Genomic DNA, 27522 nt, shown 5'->3' with positions numbered 1-27522 from the left:
TACGGTACGACAGATGAAGTAATCAGTCCGCCAAATCGCTCAGAATTGATGATATAACTGTTGAATCGTGAACAAGTCGATGTTATCATGCTCCGAATTGAAGTTGATACGTAGGTCGACAAGGCAACAGGTACCGTTGTACATCGTAAAAAAAATTGATTATTACTTCTCAATTTTTTCTGCCTGATGGACAACACGAAATCCTCATTGACGTATGTGGAGGATCTTACGTTACTGATCGACGATACGAAGAGTAGTGATATAAGATTTCGGTAATTGAAACCGAGGATGAAATTACAGGTCTTCAAACTTTACATACCTGGGCTACTAGAATTTTTTTTCATTGATTTCCGAAAATTTCATTTCTTTCGGAATTGATGCAGTTATAATGGAAAATATTCTATATATTGCCATATACAGTCCGAGTCTTCGACTCGTATAAATATTGTAACAATACCTAGATTCCTGAGGTCAAAAGAAACACTTTTTTCCCATACGATTTTTTTCGATTCGGCCCTGATAAATAGATATAGCCACAGATATTTTTTATTTTTGAACATCAAATCACTCGAAAACGCTGCATTATATTAGGAAATAAGAGTAATGCATACTTTTTTTATACAAAACGTTAAAATATTCATTAGATAACGTCCATTACCAAAAACTCAGCTCAGATTACATCGATTTCAGGATTTGAGACCTCTTTCAAACTCCAGCCCACATAAATGAAAGAACTTGAATAGTATTCAGTTAAAAGTGGAAGTGGTCTTGATATGCTCGTTAAAAATGCAGAAAAGCAGTTCTGAACACCTGTACATTCTGCATTTGCTGAAGGAATTAGCTAGGTATTCGTTCAATCCTCACAGTGGTATGTAAGAGACTCGATGAGTTGCTAAGGATTGAGATGTTCAATGGGATTTCTCACAGCTCTTTACGAGGTATTGTTTGGGAATTTTACAGTTGTATAAATTGGTCAATTCCATGCTCTACCTCTAAAAAATTTTGTATTCATCTCTTATTAGATTCAATAAGACAACATAACAATATCGGAGCCGAATTTTTCGTTATCTTCATATCCCTCAGCCACTTGATTTTATTAGTATCCCATAGAGATAGAATGACTCGATATTATAATTCTTATCTCATGGTTTCCTAATATTAATATTCAATTCTCATCGAATTTTTACTTTTCTTGGGACATCTGCCGAACCTGTTCTAGGAAACCAGGAAGTTGAGTTGTTCCAGGTCAATTCATCATGTAACGAGAGAGTAAAGTTGCAATTATTTACATTTTCCTACCACTACCGACAGTTCCCGTATTTTTTGCATATTTGATGATGCAGTCTTAGCTGAAGTAGGGCATTTCTGTGGCTTTTTATCTCTGCATCTGTCCGGTGATTATACACTAAGTATAATAATAGATTTTACGTAAGCTATTGGGAGAGTTTTATCTTCTCAAGGACTTCCTGTTGGAATATATTAGTCCAACAAGAAGATTGCCAAAGGAAAAATAATGTTGAAAAGATGAGGGAGCTAATATGTCATTCATTTCTCCATTTTCAGAGTAGTTTTACGAATCATATGTCATACTTATGATTATAAGTAAAATCCATGTATTTTTAGTGCCGGGGTTTTTACTGCTGGTATAACAATTTCTAACAAATCTTAGATACAAAAATTATTATGTCAAGAAATGGCAACAATTTTTATATTAATCTATTGAGAGTGACATTAACTTTTTGGTACTTTTACTTGCATGGAATCCCCTAAATCCATCCCTGTATATACAGGGTGTATTTGAAGGTGAGGCTTTTTTTTCAACAGAAGGTAGAACAGGTTCAAATGAAGCGTGTCCCCAAAAATCACCTATACAAAACTTTCACAATAGCAAAGTTGAAAAAAAAATTGAAAATGATTGCTTAAATAGATCCTTATACGACCCTAGACCGTTGGTACTGCACCATTCATTGTCCAGCCATATGTTTATGTTTTGTTCCATTTTTACGATGCCGGAGTCACCTTCCACAGTCCCTTGAAATTCAATTAAATTTTGTCGAACTTCTAGGGGTTGTATCTCAGCCATCTTGGATATTTTATAGAGACAATGTTTGGCTAAACGACTTATTCTGATGAGTTCTACCTTTTGTCAAAAAAAAAAGTCTCATATATATATAGAGTCACTGGAGTGCACCCACTAAATCTACCACTCAAAATTTCCGCTCTAATTGAAGCACGTCCATCTTTTCTGACCCTGGCACATCTACGTGTTGCAATGCGATGCTAACTGTATCGCGAATAAATGCTAAATAAATCTCCAGCGATTCACACAATTAGGATACCTCTGTTTTTGTCGGCAGATCAGCCATGCACGAAACGGTTCGATTGTATTGTACCATTATTTCCCTTTGCATCAACTAGGTGAAAATAACAGTGTTTTCTGACCAAGTCAGGTTTATGATGGCTTTACCTTGAAAACCACTCGGGGTCTCTGCTTCTGGGTCAATGGCAAGTTTATTTGTTCCGAAGTTGGGGAACAACTTCCTTTGGCAAATTCATCGGTTTTAATTGGCAATCATTTGATTGCACCCAAAGCAGAATATTTGAATATACATAGTTTCTAATGAATATCCTTTCAAATTCAGTGGGTTATAGCTCAGCCATCTTTAGTGTCTTATACATACGATTTTTAGTGAAATGATTTATTTTGATGAGTGTCACCTCCACCTGCTGTCGAAAAAATGCTTCTCCTGATTGTATAGTTGATATATTACACAATAAATCTAATATTTCTCACAATTTGATGAACATTGTGCCACCTCTTCAGGTAAGCAGCAATGTTGTGAATAACTCTATTGCTTTTCACCCACTTCAATCATACTAGTACAAGGTGGATTTAGAGGTGTGTTTTTTTTTAAGAGGAGATAGAACTGGACAAAATGAAGCGTTTCGCCTATACAAAACTTTCAGAATGACCAAGTTGAAGAAAAAATTGAAAATGATTACTGAGATAGATCCTAGTACGACTCTAGATCATTTGTTATCTGAATTATCGCAAAGCAATGGGAAAAAACTGATCTCGTGATGACTGACTCAACCATATAGTTTCGTTTAGGAAACTTATTATTTAGTAACTTGAACCATTTCATGATATGACTCATTTCTATATCAGCTGTCAGAAAAATACTTAGAAACAAGTGTAAAAAAAATAGTACCTATATACCTATTAGTTCAAAATCTTACCAATAGATACAATTCGTATAAATTATTCACAAATTTTTTCACAATGATCATCATAATCTCTTCTAGTTCGAACCCTCCAACAATCGTCTTAAAAATGGTATAAAACAGGGTAATAATAATAGCACGTTGTCAACATAAACACTTTCATAAAAATGTCTCTTTTTTCACCCTAAATCGCACGTTACAACAATTTTTTCTAGTGACCTGATACAACTAATGAAATAGAGTCGAATATACCGAACCATTCATTGTCAAGCAGTATGTTTATTATGTTTTCTTTCGTTTTTTCGATGCCGGAGTCACCTTCTACAGTCCCATACTTGAAATTTTGTGTAAATTTTAGGGGTTATAGCTAAGCCATCTTGAATATTTTATATAGGCAATTTTCGGTGGGATTACTCATTTTGAGGACTTTTACATTCTGTCAAAAAAAAGCCTCTCCTTTGAAAAGACCCTGTATATGAATAAATGTATGTGAATGCCAGATGGTTCGTTGCGATAATTGAAAATGATCAATAAATAACTGATACCACAGAAGGAAATTACCTTTTTATTCTTCCTGATGAGAAAAAATCACGTTTGACGAATAATCCGGTTACAAAATAATACATAAACTTCCGGGAATCTGTCGCTGATTTGCAACGGTTTCACCAATTATCTCGCGATCCCTAATTGGTTCCGATTACGAAGTGAACCCACTTATTTGAAAAATCACAAAGCCGAATAGATCGCCCATCTATAACTGCCTTTTAATGAGCGACAGCAATATCGAGAAAGTTCCAGTCATTAAAATCTCGGAAAACGGCTATTCTTCTCATAAAGTTCATCTGATGAAATCTCCAGCCATTTCTAATGTCACATTGAAATCGTATCGGAAACCTTCTGATATTGTACGATAACATCACATAATTATTTAAATATATTTTTTTTCGTCGACCTGAACAAAAAATGACAGTTTCCGTACTAATTTCCGAAATGAAAGTCCACTATTTTTGATGGCGGGTACTTTTCGTCCTGATTCACTTTTCGTACTGATTTACTTTTCCTCCGGCTGTTCGTCACTAAGCAATATATTAGATCCCAGGACGATTGATCAAGAATTGGTTTTGAATAGAATAGAGCTAGCAATATTCTAAACACTTATTTTAATATTCAATCATAAAAACGCTTGTAACTAGAAAATGGTGCATATCCTCGACGTTGCACTGGTAAACCGTTTTTTTTTAAGAATAAATGGTAAAATAATCCAAACAGCATCCCATTTATATCAATCAATTCTGGCGCTGTGACATTTTACTGGGTGAAGATATCAACCCGTTCAAAATTCACACCCAACACTCATCTCCACTTTCTTAGTACACCAGGCCTCTTATTAGATTCAGAAAAGCGGTAATCTGTTTCAGTTCTAATAAATCCCGTCCAAGGTTCGAAAATAATAATCGATAATCATTAGAAATTCTCGCCCGCAAGGCGCGTGAGAAAGTCGAAAGAAATCGCTCTGAAATTATGTTCTAATAAACGCGAAATGCCGGTTTTGATATAGTGCAAATACGAAGTTAATTGAATCAGACCGCTGCTCACAGGAAACCAGGAAATTCAAACGCGAGGAAGAGGTTTTTGCGCTTCGGAATTATTGGATGTTGCGCAAAAAGAGAAGCTTCCATGGAATTGGAACACCGGAAATTGATTTTGACGTGTCTTGAATGTTTCCAGAATGGCAATAACGGCTGAAGGAACTTTAATACCATCGAGTTATGGCCATAAAACAGATGCCAGTTCGAGTAATTCGTGGCTTGGCGTCCTTGGCGAAAACCGCATGCGTTGGATCAGTGCGGACGAGCATAGTTTGACGATGCACGCATGCGTTTAATTAAGATACTTATCTCGCATGTATTCAAAAGATGAGATAAAAAGTATTTTCAAGTCGTATAATAATCTACACTCCATCGATACCGTGATTATTCATAAAACTTGATCGGGGAATCAACGCTTGATTGACGAATAGACGTCAATTGGTTTTTAATCGATAATTCAGTCACGATCATTCAGAATATCATTCTCTCATCAAATTATGATGTTTATACGTACATTCAATTATTCTCAATTGGTACTATATCAATATATTGAGAAATGGAAAGGTTTCAGTGATTTCGTTTCAGAAATCGAGTGATTGTCAAATCGTTGATCAGACAATTAAAGTTTTATGAAACCCGCTGTAAGTGTTGAAACCTCAATCCCTAAATTTTGAATAGGTAAAATGAGATAAGTAATACCTCTCTTGAAATGCCTTTCTATCCTGAGTTTTCGAGATGTTTTTAACTCAGTCTTTCTGTAGTTTTGATCATACGCCATAACTGTCATTCAACAGACGTCAAAATACTGTTAGTTTTTACTATCGACAATGAAAGTTTCCTTGTACGAAAAAACATCATTGCATGATCGATAAATCAAATTCTCCACAGATCAGGATATCTCTGCTACTAATATCAATTGCATAACTTCTCCCATGATGACATTCACTTGAATGCGTCGCAGATGGTAAAAACTACTTTCTTCGATGTGCAGGAAGTTAAAATGTCAACTTCGCATTTCTATACGAAAGCAATTTTTCATTAATAACTAGGGAAGACGTTTGAATGATAAAAAGAACACTCTCTTGCAGTGCAGGAATCCATTTTCTTTATAACCATTGCATGGCGATCGAGATCGCTGGAAAGTGCAAGTCAGTGTTACTTAACATTTCAATATAATTAATTTGGTAGATCTCTCTCACGATGCAGCTCTCTCCATGTGGGAAAGATTTGGCGACCTTTGTTTGTAAAGAAATACAACTGGTCGATAAATGAAGAATGGTAATACTAATCATTTTTGTTCGATGATCCGCGGGCGTTTTAGTTCTCACATTAGATTAATGCATCTTCAGGTAATCATCTGAAGATTGTTCATTATGCTTTTGAAAGATTCGATCTGAATGGAAAATATCACTTTATTTCTCTGAAGGATTTGCTTGAAAATGATTACTGAAATAGATCCCAATACGACCCTAGACCGTTTCGTTAGCTGAATGATCGCAAAGCAGTAACTCTTGATTCGACCGTGTGGTTTCGTTTAGGATAATGGCTCGTTCGATACTTACGTGGTAATGAAAATGGAAACTTAGGATTGGCGAATTGTTCTCATTATTTTTTAGTAACTTATACGATTTTATGAAATGGCTCATTTCGATACCAACTGTCAGAAGAGACTTGGACACAAGTATAAAAAATAGAATAATACTTAGAAATCTCCCCAATAAAGTTCGTCTAAATAATTCACGAATTTGTTCACAATGGGCATCACAATCTTCTTGTCCGAACATTCCAACAATCGTTGTAAAAATGGGATGAAATGGGGAAACATCATAGCACTTTTTCAACATAACTAACATGAGCACTTCATCAAGAAACTGCCTCGATTTTGTACATTTTTTTCAAATTGCACGATACAACAATTGTGATTCTCTCAAAAGTGACCTGATGCATCTAATCCTAATGAATCCTAATGAACCTGATACTGAACCATTCATTGTCCAGCCATATGTTTATGTTTTGTTTCGTTGATTCGTTTTTGCGATGCTGGAGTCACGTTCCACAGTCTCTTACTTGAAATTCAATGAAATTTTGTCGAACTTCTAGGGGTTGTATCTCAGCCATATATAGACAATTTTTGGTTGAACGACTTATTTTGATGAGTTCCTTTTGTAAAAAAAGCCTCACCTTCGAAAACACCTTGTATATGCACAAATTAAGAGGATATATAACTACCTCAATTATCAAATGAAAAACCTTCTTCCACTCATATCTAGTACCTACTTCGTTGCCTCGATCCACAACAAAAATATGTCAAGTACAACTATTGACTTATGTCAAGAGCGAATAAGATCAAACTACGTGTAGAATTATTCTTTCACGGTCTCGCCATATCCTGAAATTTATTGTCTTGCGAAATTCTTATCTTCCTAATTAAATGTTCAGGAACCAACAGCGTAACTGTGAGTATCGTAGGTGTGGTAAAAACACTGTTCTTAGCGGAGTCAATTATACATCTCACGAACACAATTTCTGGAATTGCATTTAGTGTTGTTGTCGATGTCATCATCATCCGTCGTCTAATTGGAACCTTTTATTGCAGAACCACAAGATGGGAGAAAGGAGGGGTACCAGAGGGCTGGAGCTGTGGTGTAAGAGGATGACGGAAGGTTATCCAGGTGTAAAAGTTGAGAATATGACAACATCTTGGAGAGATGGGTTGGCATTCTGTGCCATCATTCACCATTTCAGGCCGGATTTAATGTGAGTATTTTATCATTTCCAATTCAATATTCTCGCACGGGCGCTCCTACGGGGGTGGGTAAAGGGGGTAATTACCCCCCCCCCTCCCGATAACGAATTCGATTTTTTAAATTTTCTATATGAAAAAATTGAGAAAAAACAATTATAATGAAATGAAAGGGGGAGATTCCTGGTACAATTTTAAGAAAAAATATGGGACTGCAAATGCTACCTAGGGATACCTGCAGGATGTTATTTGAAGTCTTAATTTGAAATTTCAATTGTTCTTTCAATTACTACCCCTCCCAGAAAATCAGTCTAGGACCGCCCTTGTAATCTCGTCCATTATTTTAACTCAAAATCGAAAAAAAGAATGGTTATATCCAACTTACCGACAGACCGCAGCAAGTTCATACTGGAAACTGTATGTTTTTTTTTTCCTCGACAAAAGTTTAAAATTGAATTTTTGTTGGTCTAAAATCATTTGGTACCTAATTTTAACTAGCAGAGGGGATACCTCTGAGTAGTGTAGTATTCATAAAGCTGACGCCTTGGTTATACAAGCAGTGAGTTTGAGCGATTCTTAGGAAATCGCACTAGTAGGTACAAAACTATTAAAATAATGTAACTACCAAGTACCATGACCATTTGCAATTCGTCATTTTTGAATTGACATTCAGAGATGTGGTGATCACTCGATTCTCTTATGGAGAATCTTGTAGATGATTCAGTGAACATGTTCACAATGATTAGCTTTAGGTTTTCCACATCAGCGCTTTCATTCACCACCAGTTCCATTATAATCATCTTTCAGAGAGAGTAAACATTGAGTTGGTTAAACTGAGGAAACGGAAATTTTATGTCTACAAACTACTCTCTTAGGACTGGACGATAAGAACATTAATAACCTCGTATCCTCGTAAACACCTGCATACGTGGAGAAAATGAGTTATTAAAAGCATTAATCATCTGTACGACCTATGATATAGCTGATTCTCAACTAACGTCCACAATAAAAACAACAAAACTTTGATGATAAATAAAATTTCTCAACTCGAAGACTCAAGAAATATATTTTTTCAGAGATTTCTCCAAACTCAACAAAAATGACATCTACAACAATAACAATCTGGCATTTAGGATAGCAGAGGACCATCTTGGCATTCCAGCTCTCCTAGAACCAGAAGATATGGTCGAATACGCAGTTCCAGATCGACTCTCCATTCTCACATACTTATCTCAGTTTTATCAGGTTTTCGCTGTAAATTCAAGTGAGTAAAGTACAGAAAAATGTCTGAAGTACATAATGTTATCTATTCTGACGTTACAAGTACATTATGGACTGATTGTTCCCGGTATGTAAGTAATCGCGATAAGAACTTTTTGTTCAAGAGCCCAGCTCCCAGCAAAATATGTGGGCGCTTGTTTAACGCTGTCGACGATGTTAAAATCTTTCAGAATGACATTTGCAATTTATCCTGCAGTTTTAGGTCCTTGAAAATTTTTCAGTTAGTCAGTATTGGAGAGTTTTCTAACAAATCCTACTTTCAATTGCAGAAGAACAACTCCTCTTCTTCGGAAAAAATTGTGTAGAACTTTATATGGTATTAAATAACATACATTTTTATCATTTATTGACAAAACTTAACAATTATTTAACCGTGACACGTGTTTCGCAGCAGGAGTTTACCTTCACCTACGCCCACACTTTTTTTCGACAATTGAATTTTCTCGCAACTAATCATTTACACCGTGTATAGGAGCGAATTTGATAGACAAATAGAGAACACAAAGGCCCAAAAAGGTGGTGGCATTTGAGGACTTTATTTTTAAAAAGACCTGCAACGGTAAATTTGGAATTATAATTTGAAAAATGAACACTTTAGTATTGACACAGTACTCATTTATGCGAAAAATAAATTTCAAATTCATTTTTTTCTCTGAAGTAAATTCACATTGTGAAAAATACGTAATTACTGAGGCCCATTTGCACCAATCCCCCTTAATAGGAGTACTTAACTAAGCCTCGTTTAAAGTTAATGGGTGCTTAATTTTATTCCCAGTTGCACGACTGTGGCTTAAGTAAGGTGCCCTTAAGTTTTTATATCTAGTGATATTTCAGTTTTTTATTTTGGTGCAACTTCATCCTAGTCCAATAAAGCCATTTCATTGGTTGGTCGGTTGCCGATGATCGTTGTCATTTCATTAACCTAACTTTATGGTCCTGTCAGACAGTGTCAAGGATATTATTATAATATTATCAAAGAGTAACAACTTTTTGTTGTTGAATTAACATTAATATTGATAATGATAATGATTGTCAAATAAAAGGTACCTAAGTTTATATACATAAGTACAACACTTTCTTTGTAAGGTCTTGTGTGAATTTGTTTTACTAATGTTGAAGAGGAACGTGAAGAAAATGTCCTTATTGCCCTTGTTAGTACGAATACGGTGAATGATTGCCAAGAAAGTGGTGGTAATTTACGAAAGACACTCAACTTCTCAACAGAAGAAGAGAGTTTGTTGCTAACTATATTATGATTTGTGACACCAAATTGAAAATTAAAAAAGACTGATGGCATTACAATAAAGGCAAAAGAAAAGGCTTGGTATTCAGTAATGAATTCATCCAATTTTCAAAATCCATCAAAAATGGGAAGTTTTGCAGCCAGTTCAACAAATTATGTTAGGTTAGAATTCCGCCCTTAAATACCTAAGTGGTAATTACAGGAGCGCTTAAATTTAAGGCTAGCTTTAGCCATTTAAATGTCACTTAACAGTTGGTGCAACGTAATTTAAGTTAAGAGTTCATTTTAAGGGACACTTAACACTAAGTGCGTTTGGTGCGAACGGGTCTGAGACTTTGACGTAGAACGGACAACATAGCGCTGATTTAAAACCCAAAAATGTTTTGACACGCGTCATAACCTCACATTTTCGTACTGTACAGTGTGGAATGTGTCAAATTTCCATGGCTAACCGAGTGCTTTTATAAAAATGAATGGAGTATAAATAGTATACAATATCTGAAAAAATCTTTCGATAAGGTTCTTTTTTCTCATAATCGGAAAGAGGCTCGGCGGTCATTACTCTCGAGCTCTGTGCATCTGGTAAACAACAAATCTTTCACGCATTATTAATGGCGTCAATTAGATAAGTTTCTAATTGCCACCACTGGGCGTTATTGTTTCAATGTAACGCGATTCTAATGATGCAAGTGCGGATGGAATAATATGCATATTCGTTGCGAAATTGATTAACGATATTGTGCGCCGGCAAACAAAGAAGATAAAATCGCAGATGTCTGATCGCCGATTATCGGCTCGAAATGGAAAGTCTCCTTTTACTGGGAATGATGTAATTGAGCAATATAATATTAAGGTTATTCTATTGTTCAGTTGGCGCTAACGAATAGATCGAATACCATGACGATTTGCATAAGGTAATTTCATCACCGTCGGTCCCTCAGTTTGGTCTCGGGAAGAATAAGATAAGAATGTAGGTGAAGAGAATAAAAAAATGTTCATCATTCACAAAAATATTGATATTCCAACTGAGCCAGGTTTTGTGGCGCTTTATCAGTATAATTGTACATGAAAAAGGGGAAAACTGTGATAAATGGCACCACAAATTCAAAATTTCATTTCTTCAAAACTACTCGAGATATACTCTCGAAAAGTGTATACAGGGTGCCTGTAAACAAATGCGAAGGGCTTAAGGAGATGATTCCTCGATGAAAATAAGCAGGGGTAGTTCCTATAATTTTTTTTCGAAATCGACTTCCCTTCTAAGATACAGCCTTTGGAAGGGATGACGAGTTGACAGTTTTTAATTTTTTTTACGGATTCTAAAATACACTGAGTCATAAAACTATACATAATATGAAGCACAAACTAGATATTACTCACACAATTTTTTTAGATCTCATAACTTTATTATTAGGGGTTGAAAATAACCCCTTATAATTTTATTTTTTGATTTTCCTTTGAAAATTTTTTCGTGGGATAGATTTTCGAAAAATAAAATTCTCTTATAGTTTCGTATTCAATTCTGGAAAAAAAAGTCTTTTGCAAAATTTCGATGCAGTCGATACTTTTCTCGGAATAAATAAAAAACTTACAAGCACTTCTGATTACTGATCATTCCATTTCATCTCCCTAAGTCCTTCGTATTTGTTTACAAACACCCTGTATATCAAATCTTATTTAGCCAATAGACTTCGAATTTCAAGAGTCTGACATCAACTTTTTTAGAATTTAGAATTAGTTTTTCAAATGTCGAAAATCCAAAACTTTTTGTTCTTATTCTTTTTCGTTTGGGCTCATATTTTTTCGACAAAGTAGAATTTCTGTCCTCAGCCTTGAATGTTCTATTTCAATGCAAAACGAAACAATTTAGTGAAGTATAAAACCACCATTTTATTTATAAATTCGGATCCAGAATTGATTGAGCGTTCAGAAAATATGGGAAAAACGTTTCCATTGACACGAGAATCAAGAAGAAATACATACATAAACTTCGAAACGGATATTTGCTTTTAATCTGCATCGTCACATGATGTAACAAAGTCGGATCCAAATAGAGGCATTAATCCAGTTATGAAGTCAACAACGAAGTTTATGTCCAAGAGTAGTGTAATTATGAATGTTGCAGTTATTAATAACCTATTAAATTTAATGCATAGCGGTCGATGTGCATGATTTGTTGTTGAATTATCCTACGCATGTGAGTAGATATCAATTATGAATTTCCTTATTTTTTGCCTCAAATGCCTGGTTTATTCAAACAACATCCTAGAAGCTCTAAGCTCTTTGTTTCAAGTAAATATTTACGATTTGACTATATCTTCCGTGTTTTTTTATTTAAATTGTAAATATTGAATCATCGTCATCTTCAATAATATGCAATTTTGTTGAGCAATGAGGAGAGAGTTTTGAAAGGGTTTTATTGTCCAAGCTAGAAAATACTCGCGAGTTATACAAGATCACTAAAAAATCTTACTGATGCAATGTTTAATGCAGAATTAAGGGCAGTAACCGCTTCTTGTGGCAATTACACCAAGAACGAAGCTTACAGATCTAAATGTTTGTATAAATCAGTGTAAATTGCTTAGGCACCACTCTTTGGAGTTTAAATTTTTCCTGATTGTAATATATTGCCTATTTTTTCTTATTAAAATCACAAAATAACCACGTTAATGTATTAATTATGTAACTTGAAACAATAATTTATATTGGATATCTCTCAGTAACTCTCAGTATACAGGGTGTTACAAAATAAGTGCGATATCATGAATTTCCTCTATCCGTAGCTTGCAACAAGGATTTGATGGCATGAGCTTTTATTTTTGCATTCACCGAATTACTGTTTTAAAATAAAATATATTGGGTTGTCGAGATCCAGTTTCAACTATGTTAAATATGGCCATGATCCTATAAATTTCTATCGATAAACCACAAACCAGCCTCCTAGACTCTTGAGCGAGCCTGTTCAAATATACCCATTGAGTTACTGTCCGATATAATATAATATAATTCGTTATAACAAGCGGCAATCTATCAATAATATTTATATGAAATCAATTGCGACCACAAGTGAATTACGTAAGTGGCCACTATATTGACCAACCGGTCCCTAGACATATAGGTATACTTGCTAGATCGATTTGATCGCAACAAATGCAATTTATGACAGCAGATCCGATTTATCCACAAACACATTGACACACATTCCTTGGTACGGATGAGAACAGCAGCGTTGCGTATGTTGTTTAATAGTCGCCTGTAAACATCGTTATCCTTAGAAGGTTTCAGATTTTTTTATGTCGTAATGGACGCCATTAGCCCACAAAAACTTAGGGAAATCCAATGTCTGCTGATCGTTCCATAACGAAACGAGGTCATGAGCTTTTAAGGGGAGAGAAATATAATTTTAGAAAATCTCTACTATGGGTTAGTCCATATGGCCCTCGAAATGAAACAGCTTTAAAATGAAAATCCTTTTTACAAGCAGTGCATTATTGTTCGTGCCACAATTCTTGGTGAACACAACACTTGATACATTCCCCTGTTGGTGGCTCTTCATATTTTTCTGAACAAATAGGACAATATTGATCGAGTCTTAACCAAGAAAATCAACAATGTCATAATTTATTCCTCACTGAACTAATGCCCATTTAATGAATCTATGCGCACACTTACCCGCGCACACTTTCCCCAGTAAGCCAAAATTTGAATTGACGTTCTTATAGAGTTGAGCAGCTAAGAGAACCTAAAATTTTTTATCATATATTTAGATTAATATGTGCATGATCGAATAAAATATTGTTTAACACTGAGGGACTCGGAGCTTGGACCTGGCAGAATGTGCAAAGATGCTAAAAATTAACAAGAAAACTAGTGAATTTAATTGATTGCAAATAAAAAGTTAAAGAAACGTGGCACGGCGCACTCCTATGAAAAACTAATATGGCGATTCTGCGCCCTTGCTTCACTCAAATGAACCCCTCCTTCATACATTGCATAGTCGAGATATACGCACTGCGCACACTTACCCACTGCGCTCAGTTACCCCGAATGACTCTACTACCGCAATATTTTAATTTTTCATGGAAGCGGTATAGGATATCTGATTAGCAATATATGCTGCAGTGTATTTTATCGTTTTTTGAAACGTGTCCAAGTTGTCCTGAAGGACCTTGGGTAGCATTAAAATTCTACACTTAGCTCTATGCGAAAAAAAAGTTCAAGATCAAGAATTCAGGCAATTTCCATAGGTGTATCGGTTCCACTGAAAGGTTGCATCATAGTACGTATTCTAGTTGGAGATATTATGTATTTTATGTTGTGAAATACCACCCATAGTTTCGACGTTCACCTCGAGAACGCCACCTTAAATCAAAAAATCGTGATTAAACCGGCGTGCTTATTAATCATAATGATTAAAATCGATATTGTGCTCGGCGTTTGTTTGGCCGAGAAAAATCAATTTTAATTAACCTTCAACCTCTGGATATCGGGAGACGGTATCGATTGCAAAATACCCCGATTGCGAGTATTCTCTACCCTTTTGCGCGATACGAAGAAGGCTGTTGGCGACCGACGGCCTTGCCATAGAAGAACGATCATAATTTTATAACTGTCGGCGCGGCGGTTCAGTTTCTGAAACAATGGGCCGGTGCTGGTTGTTAGCGGAATGGAACTTGTAATAATTCAGCGTAAATCTGGTTGAGATACCAATCGACGGAAGAATCTACATGCATTTTTCTAGAGTGGTTTTTTTCCTTTTCGTTTCGACTTGCTTGGTCCACGAAGTTTAAACTATCTTGAGCTTTTTTGCTAATCCAGTATGTCTTCACTTTGTCTGCATGGGATGCCTACAGTTCCTCAACCAATTTTGTAGCGAAACGAGCAGTAGTAGTTATAACAGGATGTAATGTGACAGATTTACTTGATCTCTGAAATTTGTCCTATGATTGATGTGGTCGGGATCACTATACAGGGTGAGTCTTTGACCAGACAAAATTCAATATCGAAATATTTTATTAGTCAACATATTCTCCGCTTAATTGGATACATTTATTACAGCGAACCTGCAACGTCTCTAGACCTTTCGAAAAAAAATTTTTCTTCTTGCTTTGCAAACCAGACCTCCACAGCTTTTATTACCTCCTCGTTGAAAGAAAATTTACGACCTTTTAAACTTTTTTTCAGTTGAAGAAAGAGATAATAGTCGGATGGAGCAAAATCTGGTGAATAAGGGGAGTGTTCCAGTAATTCAAACGAATGTTTTGCATGGCAACATGAGATTTGTGTGCAGGGGCGTTGTCCTGCAAAAATTTTTATATTAACGTGTTCAAAATTAAATGATAATATATTAGAGTAGGAATCGAAATACTTACATCAAATCCTTGTACCAATCATTCGATTAACTCATTTTCAAGGCTTATTTATTTCAAATGAAAAAGTCACGAATATTCACAAAACACTGATAATTATGAAAAAGGCACAGGGTTATCTGTAGGAATATCCACCTTGTCTGGGGAACGCACGAAACAAAAATGAAGATGAATTAGAAAGTAGACGTTATATCGAAGTGAATGATAGGGGTGAGGTATTTCGTGGCAACGTAATCATTATCTATAGAGTTTTACCTAGGACTTCGAGAACATTCTAGATAACTTTTCAAAGGGCTAATAATTCAGGGAATGTCTATATTCTTGGGTGACTTCATTTGTTCTTGTTATTTCAATTCCATCTCTGGTTTTGAAAGCATGAAGTAAGTTTAAAGAGGAAACTAACGACGAAACTGAATCATAAGAAAAAATTCATCAGAAAGAGCATCCTATATGATGAGAATAATGATTTAAATTTTACACCTTTGAGTAGAGTGGTCAGTGATGTCGAATAGAAATCTCCGGTTATTGTTTTACTCTTATCCAAAAAAATCAATCATGATTACTCCATGGCAATCTCAAAAAACTGAAAAAAACTGAAGCAAGAACTATTCCAGCAGATTTTTGGACACGAAACTTCTTAGGTCTTGGAGAACCAGAGTGTCGCCATTCCATCGATTGTTGCTTTGTTTTTGGATCGTAGAAATGTACCATCCATAGTAACAATTCGGTTTAAGAAGTCTACATTGTTTTCAAATCGAGCACAGATCGAACGCGATACTTTTACCCTTGCACGCTTTTGGTCAACATTCAAACATTTGGGGATCCATTTTGCAGCAATTTTTCCCATGTCCAAATTGACGTGAACTATATGATGAACGCGTTCGTATAAAATATTCAGTGCTTCAGATATCCGTTTTAGCCCAATTCGACGGTCTGATAAAATCATATCATGAACTGCATCGATGTTTTCGGGGACTGACACAGAAACTGGCCTACCCAATCGGTCATCATCTTCAATGGAAAATTTACTTCTTTTGAAGCTTGCACTCCAATTTTTCACGGTCGCATACGAAGGACATTGATCACCAAGGGTATTTAGCATATCTTCGTAAATCTGCTTACCTCTTAATCCTTTTAAATACAAGGACTTGATGATGGCTCGATACTCCAATTCTCGATTATCACAATTTCGGTGGACATCTTCTTGCTTTTAATTTATTGCGTATCTCTGGTTTACTTTTTTGACCTCAAACTTCAAACTGTCACTTCTAATGAGTTATTGTTCTTTGCTATGGTAACGCAATATTTTTTATGCATGGAACTGGTTTAGGCTAATTAGATATCAATACATCCTCGTTTTATTTTTTTTGTAAAAATGGACGACAAAACAAAGCCCACTTTTTTTATTCTGACTTCAACAAATATATTTCTACGAATTCTTCCTTATAAATTCATAACTTACTGCTGAATGTTGTGTTTTCTGTGTCACAGAGAATATTTCAGGTAGAACTCTGCATTTGGTATCAACCTCGGAACATATGTAAGGATTTCAAGATTTGAACAGTACCAAACCGGGTTAATGCTTATCTTATGCCAAATTGCGTAACGCAATAACCGTACGGTCTATGTGTTTTCTTCGGGTCGACGAATCTGAAAGTCAAAGTATGAATTATTACGATGAATGATGGGTTGAGCCCAGATGGTCTCGTCTCTCCTGCGGAGATGTAAGTACACCTCAGGCAAGATCGCATGTCGTTGTCGGGCAATAACTTTGTCGCAAGTCATGCAGCTTTCTCTTTTCGATTATATTTTGCGAAAGGGAAAGTTGACATCGACAAAGGCCTGCCCAACGATTTGGCGTTCGTTCACTCCAATATATTTGTGGGTGCATCTTTTGGCATCTGCGAGACACGCTGCGATAGGTTCCGAGATGTTGAAATCTTTAAAGGTGTGCTATGTCTGAGCGTTTTACCGCAATTTAAAGCTGCTAGTTGTCCGAATACTCATAAAAACGGTTCATTTCCAATTTATTTCCTTCCACCTCGCACCTGGACATAATTTGGAACTCCGAATAAGAACAAATTGATGGAAATGTCTATACTGGTCTATACAATGTGTTGATCAAAGATGCAGCGAAAATGCCGAAAGTTTAGGTTTATTTGTGCCCTTCGACGTCCGGTGCCTACTCTTCTTCGATTTTGGGCATTATCAAACCACGCTTGATAACATCTCATTACAGTGGTTGAATTTCTGTTCGTACGGTAAGCGATTTCTCGAAATGACAACTCCGCCTTCCGTAGACCAATGATTCGACCTCTTTCGAATTCACTTAGCTAGCGATAAATTCTGCGAAAAGGTGCTCTAGGCATTTCACAACAACTAAACATCGACTTTGGATCCTTCGAACAGGTGGTTCGTTGAAAAGCTTAAAAAATTTGCAAAAAACGACTACAATATTTAAGTAACAAAAAATGTTTTTATGAAAAAACCTTCCCGATTTTTTTCTCCAAATTTTAATCATTTACTTCTTGCTGTTCTATCTGTTTTACCAAAAAAAAATTTAAACAGCTCTTTCTGGGTGTTCTTTGTCAGTTAGTATATTACAAAAATGTTCGAGAATGCGTCACTGCTTTCTACTCCTCCAGGCAGTTTTTCTTAGAAACGGTTGTTAAGCAAATGATTTCTCGGTTTCAATTCGCGAAACTCTTCACGTCCAAGTCGGCCTTTACGTAAACTTCCACGCAGTCCATTTCACGAGATGTTCGAAGAAGACGAATTTCACCGCAGCCATGCAGTCTAGCTGCTCGGTAAAGAAAGCCAAGCTAACCGTGGGGAGATCATTGACATTTAGTGTTCAAGACGTGGTTGCATAGTACATTTTATAATTGCCCGGTATGTTCATTTGTTATCTGCGGGGAATTACTTACAAAATGTCATAAATCTCATTTGTTTCCCACCTTGACGGTTCTGTTGCCAGAGGACGTTAAGCCCTCATTACGACCGTCGATAAATCGCTGCCAGATTTTTTTTAGGATCGTTGCCTTCGGAACAGTTTTGCCGCACTGAGGAGGAAGCGAACTGACGGAACACCGTACGTGCACGTCCTGATTGATGGTTTTTCGCATTATAGATCGGTTATGAATCCCGTAATAGAGCCGTCAAAGTTACGCTGATTTCCGTACGGTTATGTCCAATTTACACGACCAGTCGCACAGTAAATATAACAAGGTTATTGCATTCAAAGACACCTTTATGAAAACCTCTTCTTTAGCAGTATTCGCTCTCCTGCTTCTTCTTATTGATTTTTTTGAGTTTATTTCTCTTAGTGATAATGAAGAATAGTGTCTTTATGAGCACAGTTGATACCCCTGGGAAAATATGATCCAAAGTTCAAGTTACATGATAATAAGTAAAGTAAGAACGTCCTAGTTTTCATTTTAATTCCTATTCAAAAAGGGACAATTCCAACCTCATTGGAAAACTTATTATCAGAGATTTTGGTGAAATGTTTCATTGCCTAGTCACCTTAGCACTCTGTATTTGTGAGCCTATAATATACTCCGCCAAAAAAGTACCGCATCACTGTATTTCAGAAGCTTAGAAAGAATTACATTTTTTTGCCTAATTTTTTTACGGTCTGAAAGAAACGATGAAACATTGTGTTTATTCTTTTTTCTCTTGTGTACTGATAACCATATTGTTTACTGAAAATATGAAAAAAATATATAAATTAGGTACAATGATATAGCGCTTTATATTCATGATGCGATACTTTTTTGGCGAAGTGTATATGGTTAAATAATTGGCACAATTAACAAAGAGTATATTCTTCAGATGCCAAGAGTAAACGCACGTTTCAATAAAAATAAAAGTGGATTTAACAAACTTTTATTCAAATGAAAACTCTGTGAGATAATACAGGGTGACAATTTAAAAACTTGCCACGCCAATTATGTCGCGACAAGGATGCTTTCCCAGAAAATGCCAGAACAGGTCCATTTTTATTCGGAGGCGGACATATTTTGAACAGAATTGTGCGCCGAAATCTCCTCAACCATAGGTGTAGGGGCTATCACCCCTAATTTCTTAAAAGGGAATAGGGGGTGAGATTTACCTCAATAGAAAGATCATTTGTCCCTCTACATGAATACTATGGTTTGCAAAATGTTATTGATTCCTTGAAGTAGTCACAGGTGGAGTCAATTTGAAAACTTGCCAGGCCAATTATGTCTCGACAAGGATGTTTTCAAAGAAAAAGCCTGAACAGGTCAATTTTTAAAGGGATGGGGACATATTTTGAGCAAAATTGTAAGCCGAAATCTCCTCAACCCTAGGTGGAGGAGCTATCACCCCTAAATTCTTCATAGGGAATAGAGGGTGAGCTAAACCTCAATTGGAAGACAATATGTCCCTCTACATAATATTATTGTCTTCCAATTGAGGTATAGCTCACCCTCTATTCCCTATGAAGAATTTAGGGGTGATAGCCCCTAAGCTAGGGACCTAGACCTGTTCCGGAATTTTCTCTGAAAACATCCTTGTCGAGACATAATTGGTCTGGCAAGTTTTCAAATTGTCAGCCCCTGTAACTACTTCAAGGACTCAATAAAAATTTGCAAACCGTAGTATTCATGTAGAGGGTCAAATGATCTTTCAATTGAGGTATAGCTCACCTCCTATTCCCTATTGAGAATTTAGGGGTGATAGCTCTTCCACCTAGGGTTGAGGAGATTTCGGCTTACAATTCTGCTCAAAATATGTCCCCCTACGAATAGAAATTGACCTGTTCCGACATATTCTTTGCAATCCTCCTTATCGTGACATGATTGGACTGGCAAGTTTTCAAATTGTCACCCTGTATATTATTAAATATAGTGTACGAAAGCTTGTAAGTCAATAAATCTTGGGAATGGAAATCCAACATCAAGAAGAAATGAAAGGCCAACTTGACATTTCTACACTTTTCGTTATGATATTTTTAGACTCCGATATAAACCTTCTGTTCTTCATTACACGTATAGAAACGTAGACGTTTTCACGTAAAATTCCGTCCTTTTTCACGCATGTCCCTCTTTTACCAGCACAACAATACCATTACTGTTAAAACTTTGTTGTGATTCATTTCAACGGAAATATGTAGATTACATTCACCATATCTAACAGTATAGTGTAGTCAAAAGAACAATGCTCGGGGTATCGCTGCTTTCCTATGAAAAATGCGTGAGTTATCCACCTTTCATTTATTTAAAAATGACGTGAAATTCGAATTAATAGACTGTGGTGTTGAAGAGTGGAGTCAATTTGTGCGAGTGATTATTTCAAGTAGGGTAACTCAGTTGCGTGTTTGACTTAACAGTGATTTTGGCAAGGGTATATGTTTTTTATTTAGCGAAGATCTAACATTTAAATCTTTGCTCGTTTTAACTCATGACCCATGAAATATCAAGAAAAAGTGCTTCGGCAAATATCATAAAGACAAAAAATAGAAAACTGTTCATTTCGACGTTTTTAATTATCTGACGAAAAATGTCGAAAGACAAAAAGGAATAGAAACTAAAGTTCAGCTTTTTCATAACATTGTTGTGCGAAAACTACCTATTTCATCAAACAGAAACCCGAGCAGAAACCATCATTGGCGAAATTAAACTGCATGTAATTGTCTCATCATTTTTGTACGATGTTGAATTAATATTCGAATGCAGGACATTTTTGAAAATTGGTATGTGAGAGGTTTTCCTTTTTTTTCAGTGAAAATGTATAGATCCGGAAAAATAATCATTTAGTAGGTTTCATTTTCTTCAAAATTTACATCGCCTGTGAAAAAATTTCTTCAATATTGTCATTTTTTACAAAATTTATGTTACAAAAGCAATTTTTCCTTTGTACATTATTCTTCCATAATGTGTTTGTATCATTGATTGTATTTTTTATGTTATTTATCGTTTTATGTTCAAATGTAAGTTCTGCTACCTACCTATAAATAATGCTAGATCGCAAACTAATTTTTGGTGTTCGTTTCAGGTTCCCCAAACAAAATTCCATCTAAGAGACCTCCACCAGCAGATTTACAGAGGCACATGGTCCCAGCCACAGGTTCAACACCTCCAAAGAAGGTGAGAAATAAATAAATCTCTTTGTTTTGTGGTGTGCAATGTGCTATGAAGTGTCATCGGCGTTATAATTGTTTATTTTAATTTCTGATTTTCATCCATCCATCTAACCTTTCTTTGATTCTTAGATAGTTGTAGAAATGTGTAGTTAGAACACGATTTGAAAGTATTTGGTAGAGATGGAATCCAAAAGGTGTTGAAGTATGTGATGTTTTTTTAATGAATGAATGAACATATACATACATGTCGCTTGTATCATAGTAGTTGGAATTGCTTTGTAGAATTTGCTGTTTGTGTGACGCTTTTTTGTTTCCATGTTATTAGATGTGATTGGATTTCAGTATGAAATATTGCATTTCTTACGTGTTGATGCGGAAAAAATGCCAAGAAATTAAGAAGTTACCTTACACCATCCTTTGGGCTCTAGGTCTAAACCTTTGAACCTTCGACGGACTGTAGCCTGTAGCTCCATATAGAAATAAAAATTTTTGAACTTTCCCCATAATTTATTATCGTAGTGCATGGTTCTTTGTTGACTTCTACTTCTGGGCTATTCTGCATATCGAAGCGAATCAAACGGTAATGGTGTTACTGGAGCATGTTTTCATTATATTTATGTATTATAATACTATTCAGATGCGGTTCATAAAATTATCACTCAGCGGAATGGATTAAACTCGTATAGTATGTCATTTACCCCAATTATAATATATGCCATTAAAATTTTTTTTATTATTGTAAACCTTAAGAATAGCATATTGAAAGATATTTTGTTAGGTGTTAATCAAATCAAAGTTTGAAAACAAAATTCTGCCTGAGAACAGAAAGTTTCTTTCAGAAAATTATAAACAAACAAGTGGAACAAAATTAATCGCAATAGTAGATACCAAACGTATCGTATAATGATTTACGTGGGTTAGTTACTTAAATTACCTATAGAATAATTCCACGATTCTCTGGAGTGATCATCTCACGATTCATTGCTTCCTCCAGTAAATCACATATTCAAGGTTCAATTTTAATGCATTCCATTTTACGTGTTACTTATTTTCAGAAAAAGTTGTGTTCTCAACTTTCAGTTCCTCAGTTTTCAAGTATGATAGGTTCAGTTTCAGTACCTTCGTTGTTTGACAGTAACTCTTTCAGTTCTTTTCAAGAGTTTTGTTCTCTTAATTCGCTTCGATGCATCTGAGACAGATCGTTTTAAAATTTGACTTATTACGCCCATCTGTTTTCTGTTTCCATTTACAAAAGAATCGCCAAGAGTTCTTACTTCAGATAGCTTATTTAGCATTCATTGCTTTTGCTCATTCATTCTTCCTGTATATTTTTATTTCATTCATATCTGGATTGTTCCGTTTTGCTTGGCTTTACTGTTTTGTCTTTGGTTTCGTGTATTTTTTGCCCCAAAGTAAATAAACAGTGTGGGGCTCATCAATAAAAACCCTAGCGTAAGTAGTACGAAAACCATGATTCGAATATTCTACAACTCTTAGCGCTTCCCTGTTTTGGCAAATCAGTAAACCTCTCTGTAATACAGTATTTTAGATATTTATGTTTTTGATTCAGGAATTACCAGACATTTTCTGGTACCATGAGATTGCAGGCATAATATTCACATATGCAGGGTGTATTTAAAGGTTGACTTTTTTTAACAGAAGGTAGAACAGGTCAAAATAAACGTTTCACCAAAAATCACCTGCACAAAACTTTCAAAATGCCAAAAAATTAAAAATTATTACTGAAGTAGATCCAAATACGACCCTAGAATCTTTTATCTGAACTATTGCAAAGCAATGAAAAAAACTCATCCCGTGATGACTGACTCAACCATATAGTTTCGTTTAGGATATTGGCTCGTTTGATTTTAACGTGGGTATGAAAATGGAAACTTAAAATTGCCGAATTTCTTCATCATTTAATAACTTAAACGATTTTATGAAATGTTTAATTTCGATACTGACAGAAAAATATTTAGGACCACCAATGAAATTCGTCTGAATTATTCACAAATTTGTTCACAATGAAATATGGCAACAATACTTTGTTCTCTAGGGATGTAGGCGCTGTAGCTCAGCCATCTAGAATATTTTATATAGACAATATTTGGTGAAATGATTCATATTGATGACTTCTACCTTCTGTAAAAAAAAAACCAGCTTTGAAAATACCTTGTAGGAATATTTTTCTTTTTTGTGGTTAAGGGTAGATTAGAACTATTTATTTCACGAACATTCCTAAATTTTTCTCACTCCTCATGCACACTAGATCATTTTTTTCTGGATTAGGTTAGATATTGTTATGTTACATTGCATTCTACATTTCAGCCCACTCTATTTGCCCTCCAAATTGAAATGATACAAAATCTATACGTATCCTTCATATTGCGCATTGCACACATGTAATTTAATTAATCCTAATGTGTAATAACCCACACTGTTTATTTTCCTTAGGAGGATAGCTTGGATATAATGGGGCAATACAAACCTGAAATATTCTGTTAAAGGTAAAATAAGATTCATTCATATTTATTGCTTCAGCTTTTATATTATTCGCCATTTTGGGAGATTCATTTTGTACTTATTGGTTTAAATTGTATGATATTTGAAAAATGTTCAATTATTGGAGTCTATTAAGATTATGCTTCAAGTTATTTCAAACTCTCGTAATTTACAAAAATAGTCATAGTATTAATTAGAAAAGCCAGTGCGATTTAAATGTCTGAAAATTTTATAACGGTTCATTTTACCTTGTAATGTTAATTTTACCACTCAATTTTTCTCGAACAGCATGCACAATTTTTTTAACATTATTTTAATTTGAAAAACGCCTCGTTTGATATATTGGGTCAGAACAAATGATTAATATTCACCGCAGCTTACCAACTGAAGTTTTTATGACAATTTGAATTTTCCTAAAACACTGAAACAAAGATTCTTTCAACAATTTTTCATGATACCAGAGATGAACTAAACAAAGTGTGTATAGGACTATTTCTCTTGAAATCTCCCCTTTCCATTTGTACTTTCGATTAGGGAACACCCTGTAAATCATTATGGTTATATCACTATGATTCGTATTTTTTATGAAAAGTGTCCAACTTTGACCATTTTAAATCTAGATTTTGGAGTTTCTTGTTTTCTCAGCAGCAAGGAACATAATCCAATAAAAAATATGTTGGCACTAGCCCATTGGCATTGAGTATGTTTTTGTTTTATAGACCAATTACATATCATGGACTGACCGAAGATATCATGAACTCTGTACTGTTGTTTCTGTTCTTGGTTTGAAGGAACAAATTGAGGTGAGATAATAATTTTATCAATTGCGAATGCAGATCCATTTGCTCTGTATTTCGGTATTCCTGCAGTATTTTTCTGAGATATATTTATATCTTATTTTTATGATTGGAACAACAGGAAGTATGGAGGTTCTTTTTTGATCAGCTGGGTCTGAACTTTCAAGACCTGCTTTGATGTCAATAATTCTTGAATAACTACAATCTAATGATTGGCACTAGATTCTAGATTTTAAGGGGGTTGCTGTGACCCTAAAACCTATTGTGCCTCTCATCATAGCGGTTTTTGCCGCTATGTCATCTACAGCTCACCGTCCAGTGCCAGAGTTCTAATGAACTCCAGTATCTAGGATGGCTTCCAGGAGGATAAGCAAAAAACTTTTTGTGGTAGCAATGGCGAGGCATTCCCTTCACCAATTTAATCCTCCTTCCAACAGAATCTGCACTCTTTAGTTTATGCTAGACTAGATTCTTATTAGGTGCTTCCAGAGGCGACAATGACGTAAGGAATCCAGTCAGGAGGTGTAACATAAGGTCCAGATACCTCTTAGAACATGGAGTGGAAATTTTTGAAGTGTTTCAGTCTTGATTATTACTCCAGAGTAATAATTCTCTTAAGGGTTTTTGTTCTCTTGAATCTCTCTCTTTTAGGTATCTTTTCCAATATACCACAGAAAGGTTCCTGGTCAATGAAAGGAGTTTTTGTGCTCCTTTCCAGGCCAGTATATTGGCCTCTCCATGTCATTTGATTCTTGAGTGACCAGGAACCCAGGCTTTATAGACCTTCTTCTTGCTTTATTCGTTGAGTATGATGCATGATGCAAACATGACTTATTTAATCACGACAATTGGTTCGCTATCACAGTAGCATCTTCAGGAGGGTGAAGATAAATGGATTATGCTTCTCGTTGTTATGGGAAATAGAAACACTCCGAAAATTTGATTCAGAATGAACAAAGCTGGACACTTTTTATACTTATCATCGAAAGAACTGAAAACCTTTTTTTATATCCTTGACCACAAAACACCCTTCAATGACTCAGTCTAGCTAACCTCCATCTAGGGGAAAAGTCTACAAAATAGTCTAGTCTAGTGAAGCCATTAGAACAAGATCTACTTAGGTGATTTTTTGAAAAATCGGTTACCAAAGCAACCTCTTCGATTCGGGTCACTCTGTATAAGTCAAAGACTCTGCCTACATATCCATTTGAACATTTTACTATCTAACAATGAGTGAGTAATGCAATCTCACAAAATGGCTGATTATTTGCCCCATATGAATCGTTGCTAACTTCCCTTTTTTTCAGGCTGCTCACATAGCCTCGGGCGCGCGTAGAGAACCCTGCGCCAAATGCGGTCTTCCAGTGTTCATAGCTGAACGTCTGAACGTTGGAAAGACCCTCTACCATCGCACGTGTTTTCGCTGTGCCGACTGCGACGCCCAGCTGAACCTCGACAACACCTACGACTCCGAAGACGGCCAGTACCGTTGCAAGGTCTGCCCCGACAAGGAGACTGACGTGATCAGTCGTTCACTGAGCGACGAGGAAAAATCGGCTAACCTGAAGGGGGACGCCGATCCGTACAGCGCCAACTTCGAGAACGTCCTGGAAGAGCCCAACGACGACAGCCTGAAGCGCAGCTTCACGCTGGACAGGATGCTGGGCGGCGCCTTCCAGAAGGCCAGATCCGACTTCATGACCACGCAGATGGCCGCGTTCGACTCCGATCTGGAGACTGAGCCGGAGGACGAGCCCCCGGACCTTCCGGTGTCGCCGAAGCCGCTGCTAGGGCACAGCGAAAACACCGTCGAATTTAGTAATAACTCGTTACCAAGCCTTAGTGATAATTCTAGTGTTGATAGTGATCGGTCCGACCAGAAACTATGCGAATCTCAAGATCCTGTTACCAAAGACTCGATTTCGACGAGGGACGTGTCGATAAAGCCTTCGATCAGGTCTCGTGTGGAACTTTTCGAAGCCGGTATCGCTAAATGTGCCAAGTCTGATGTAAATAGAGAATCTCGTGAAAAAAGTGTTGAATTTAATCCTATCGCGGAGTCTCCCCGAAAATCCTGCCAGGACGTGGAACAATCTTCGGGCGATGTTGTGGCTGATGTCAGTGAGAATTCCGTCGATTTCGGGACCAACAATTCTCAACCACATTCCGGCTGTTTCAGCGTTTCTTCTAGGCTAAGTGATTCCAACGAAGTTATCGTTATATCATCCGAAACTTCCGCTGAACATTCCGTTGTCATCATATCAGATGCTTCGGAGGACTCTAGCTGTCAACCAACTGCCCCCCCTTGCGAAAAACCCGACAACATAGATGAAGACGTCGAGAAACCCACTCCAGTGATCGAATATCCAGAAGATCTCAACCCTTTTGGAGAGGAAGAAGAAGAGGATGATGATGATCCTTTTTCAACCCCTTCTGAACATGTTCCGGAAACGGTCAAACCTGCGTCGCTTAATCCCTTCGGCGACTCAGACGAAGAAGCAGAAGAAGAGCTTGTTGAGAATTCTAAAAGTTTGAATCCATTTGGAAGCGATGACGAGGAAGAGAATCTTGCACCTTTGCCACCCCAACCTAAGCTAAGGAAATTGAAAGCTCCTAAAATCAGCTTGACGCCATATTGGGAGGAAGAGGACAGCCCTAAAGGGT

General features: G+C 36.2%; 1 protein-coding gene across 3 annotated transcripts in view; it reads left to right on the top strand.

Annotated features, from left to right (window-relative positions):
- Positions 1-27522, top strand: part of LOC123313335 (MICAL-like protein 1) — a 48167-nt gene that overhangs the window by 15931 nt on the left and 4714 nt on the right. The window contains exons 1-5 of one of the 3 annotated variants that reach the window (XM_044898182.1): positions 7122-7270; positions 7411-7571; positions 8634-8821; positions 21472-21563; positions 26166-27520. In XM_044898182.1, coding sequence (XP_044754117.1) covers positions 7420-7571; positions 8634-8821; positions 21472-21563; positions 26166-27520 — 1787 coding nt within the window. In that variant the 5' untranslated portion in view covers positions 7122-7270; positions 7411-7419. Of the gene's footprint in view, positions 1-7121; positions 7271-7410; positions 7572-8633; positions 8822-20617; positions 20671-21471; positions 21564-26165; positions 27521-27522 lie in introns of those variants that run through there. The other 2 variants (XM_044898181.1, XM_044898183.1) reach the window with 2 other exon arrangements.

This window comes from Coccinella septempunctata, chromosome 5 (assembly GCF_907165205.1).
Source record: "Coccinella septempunctata chromosome 5, icCocSept1.1, whole genome shotgun sequence".
NCBI lineage: Eukaryota > Metazoa > Arthropoda > Insecta > Coleoptera > Coccinellidae > Coccinella > Coccinella septempunctata.
Note: the sequence above shows the minus strand (reverse complement) of the source record. Positions and strands in the feature narration are given on the sequence as shown.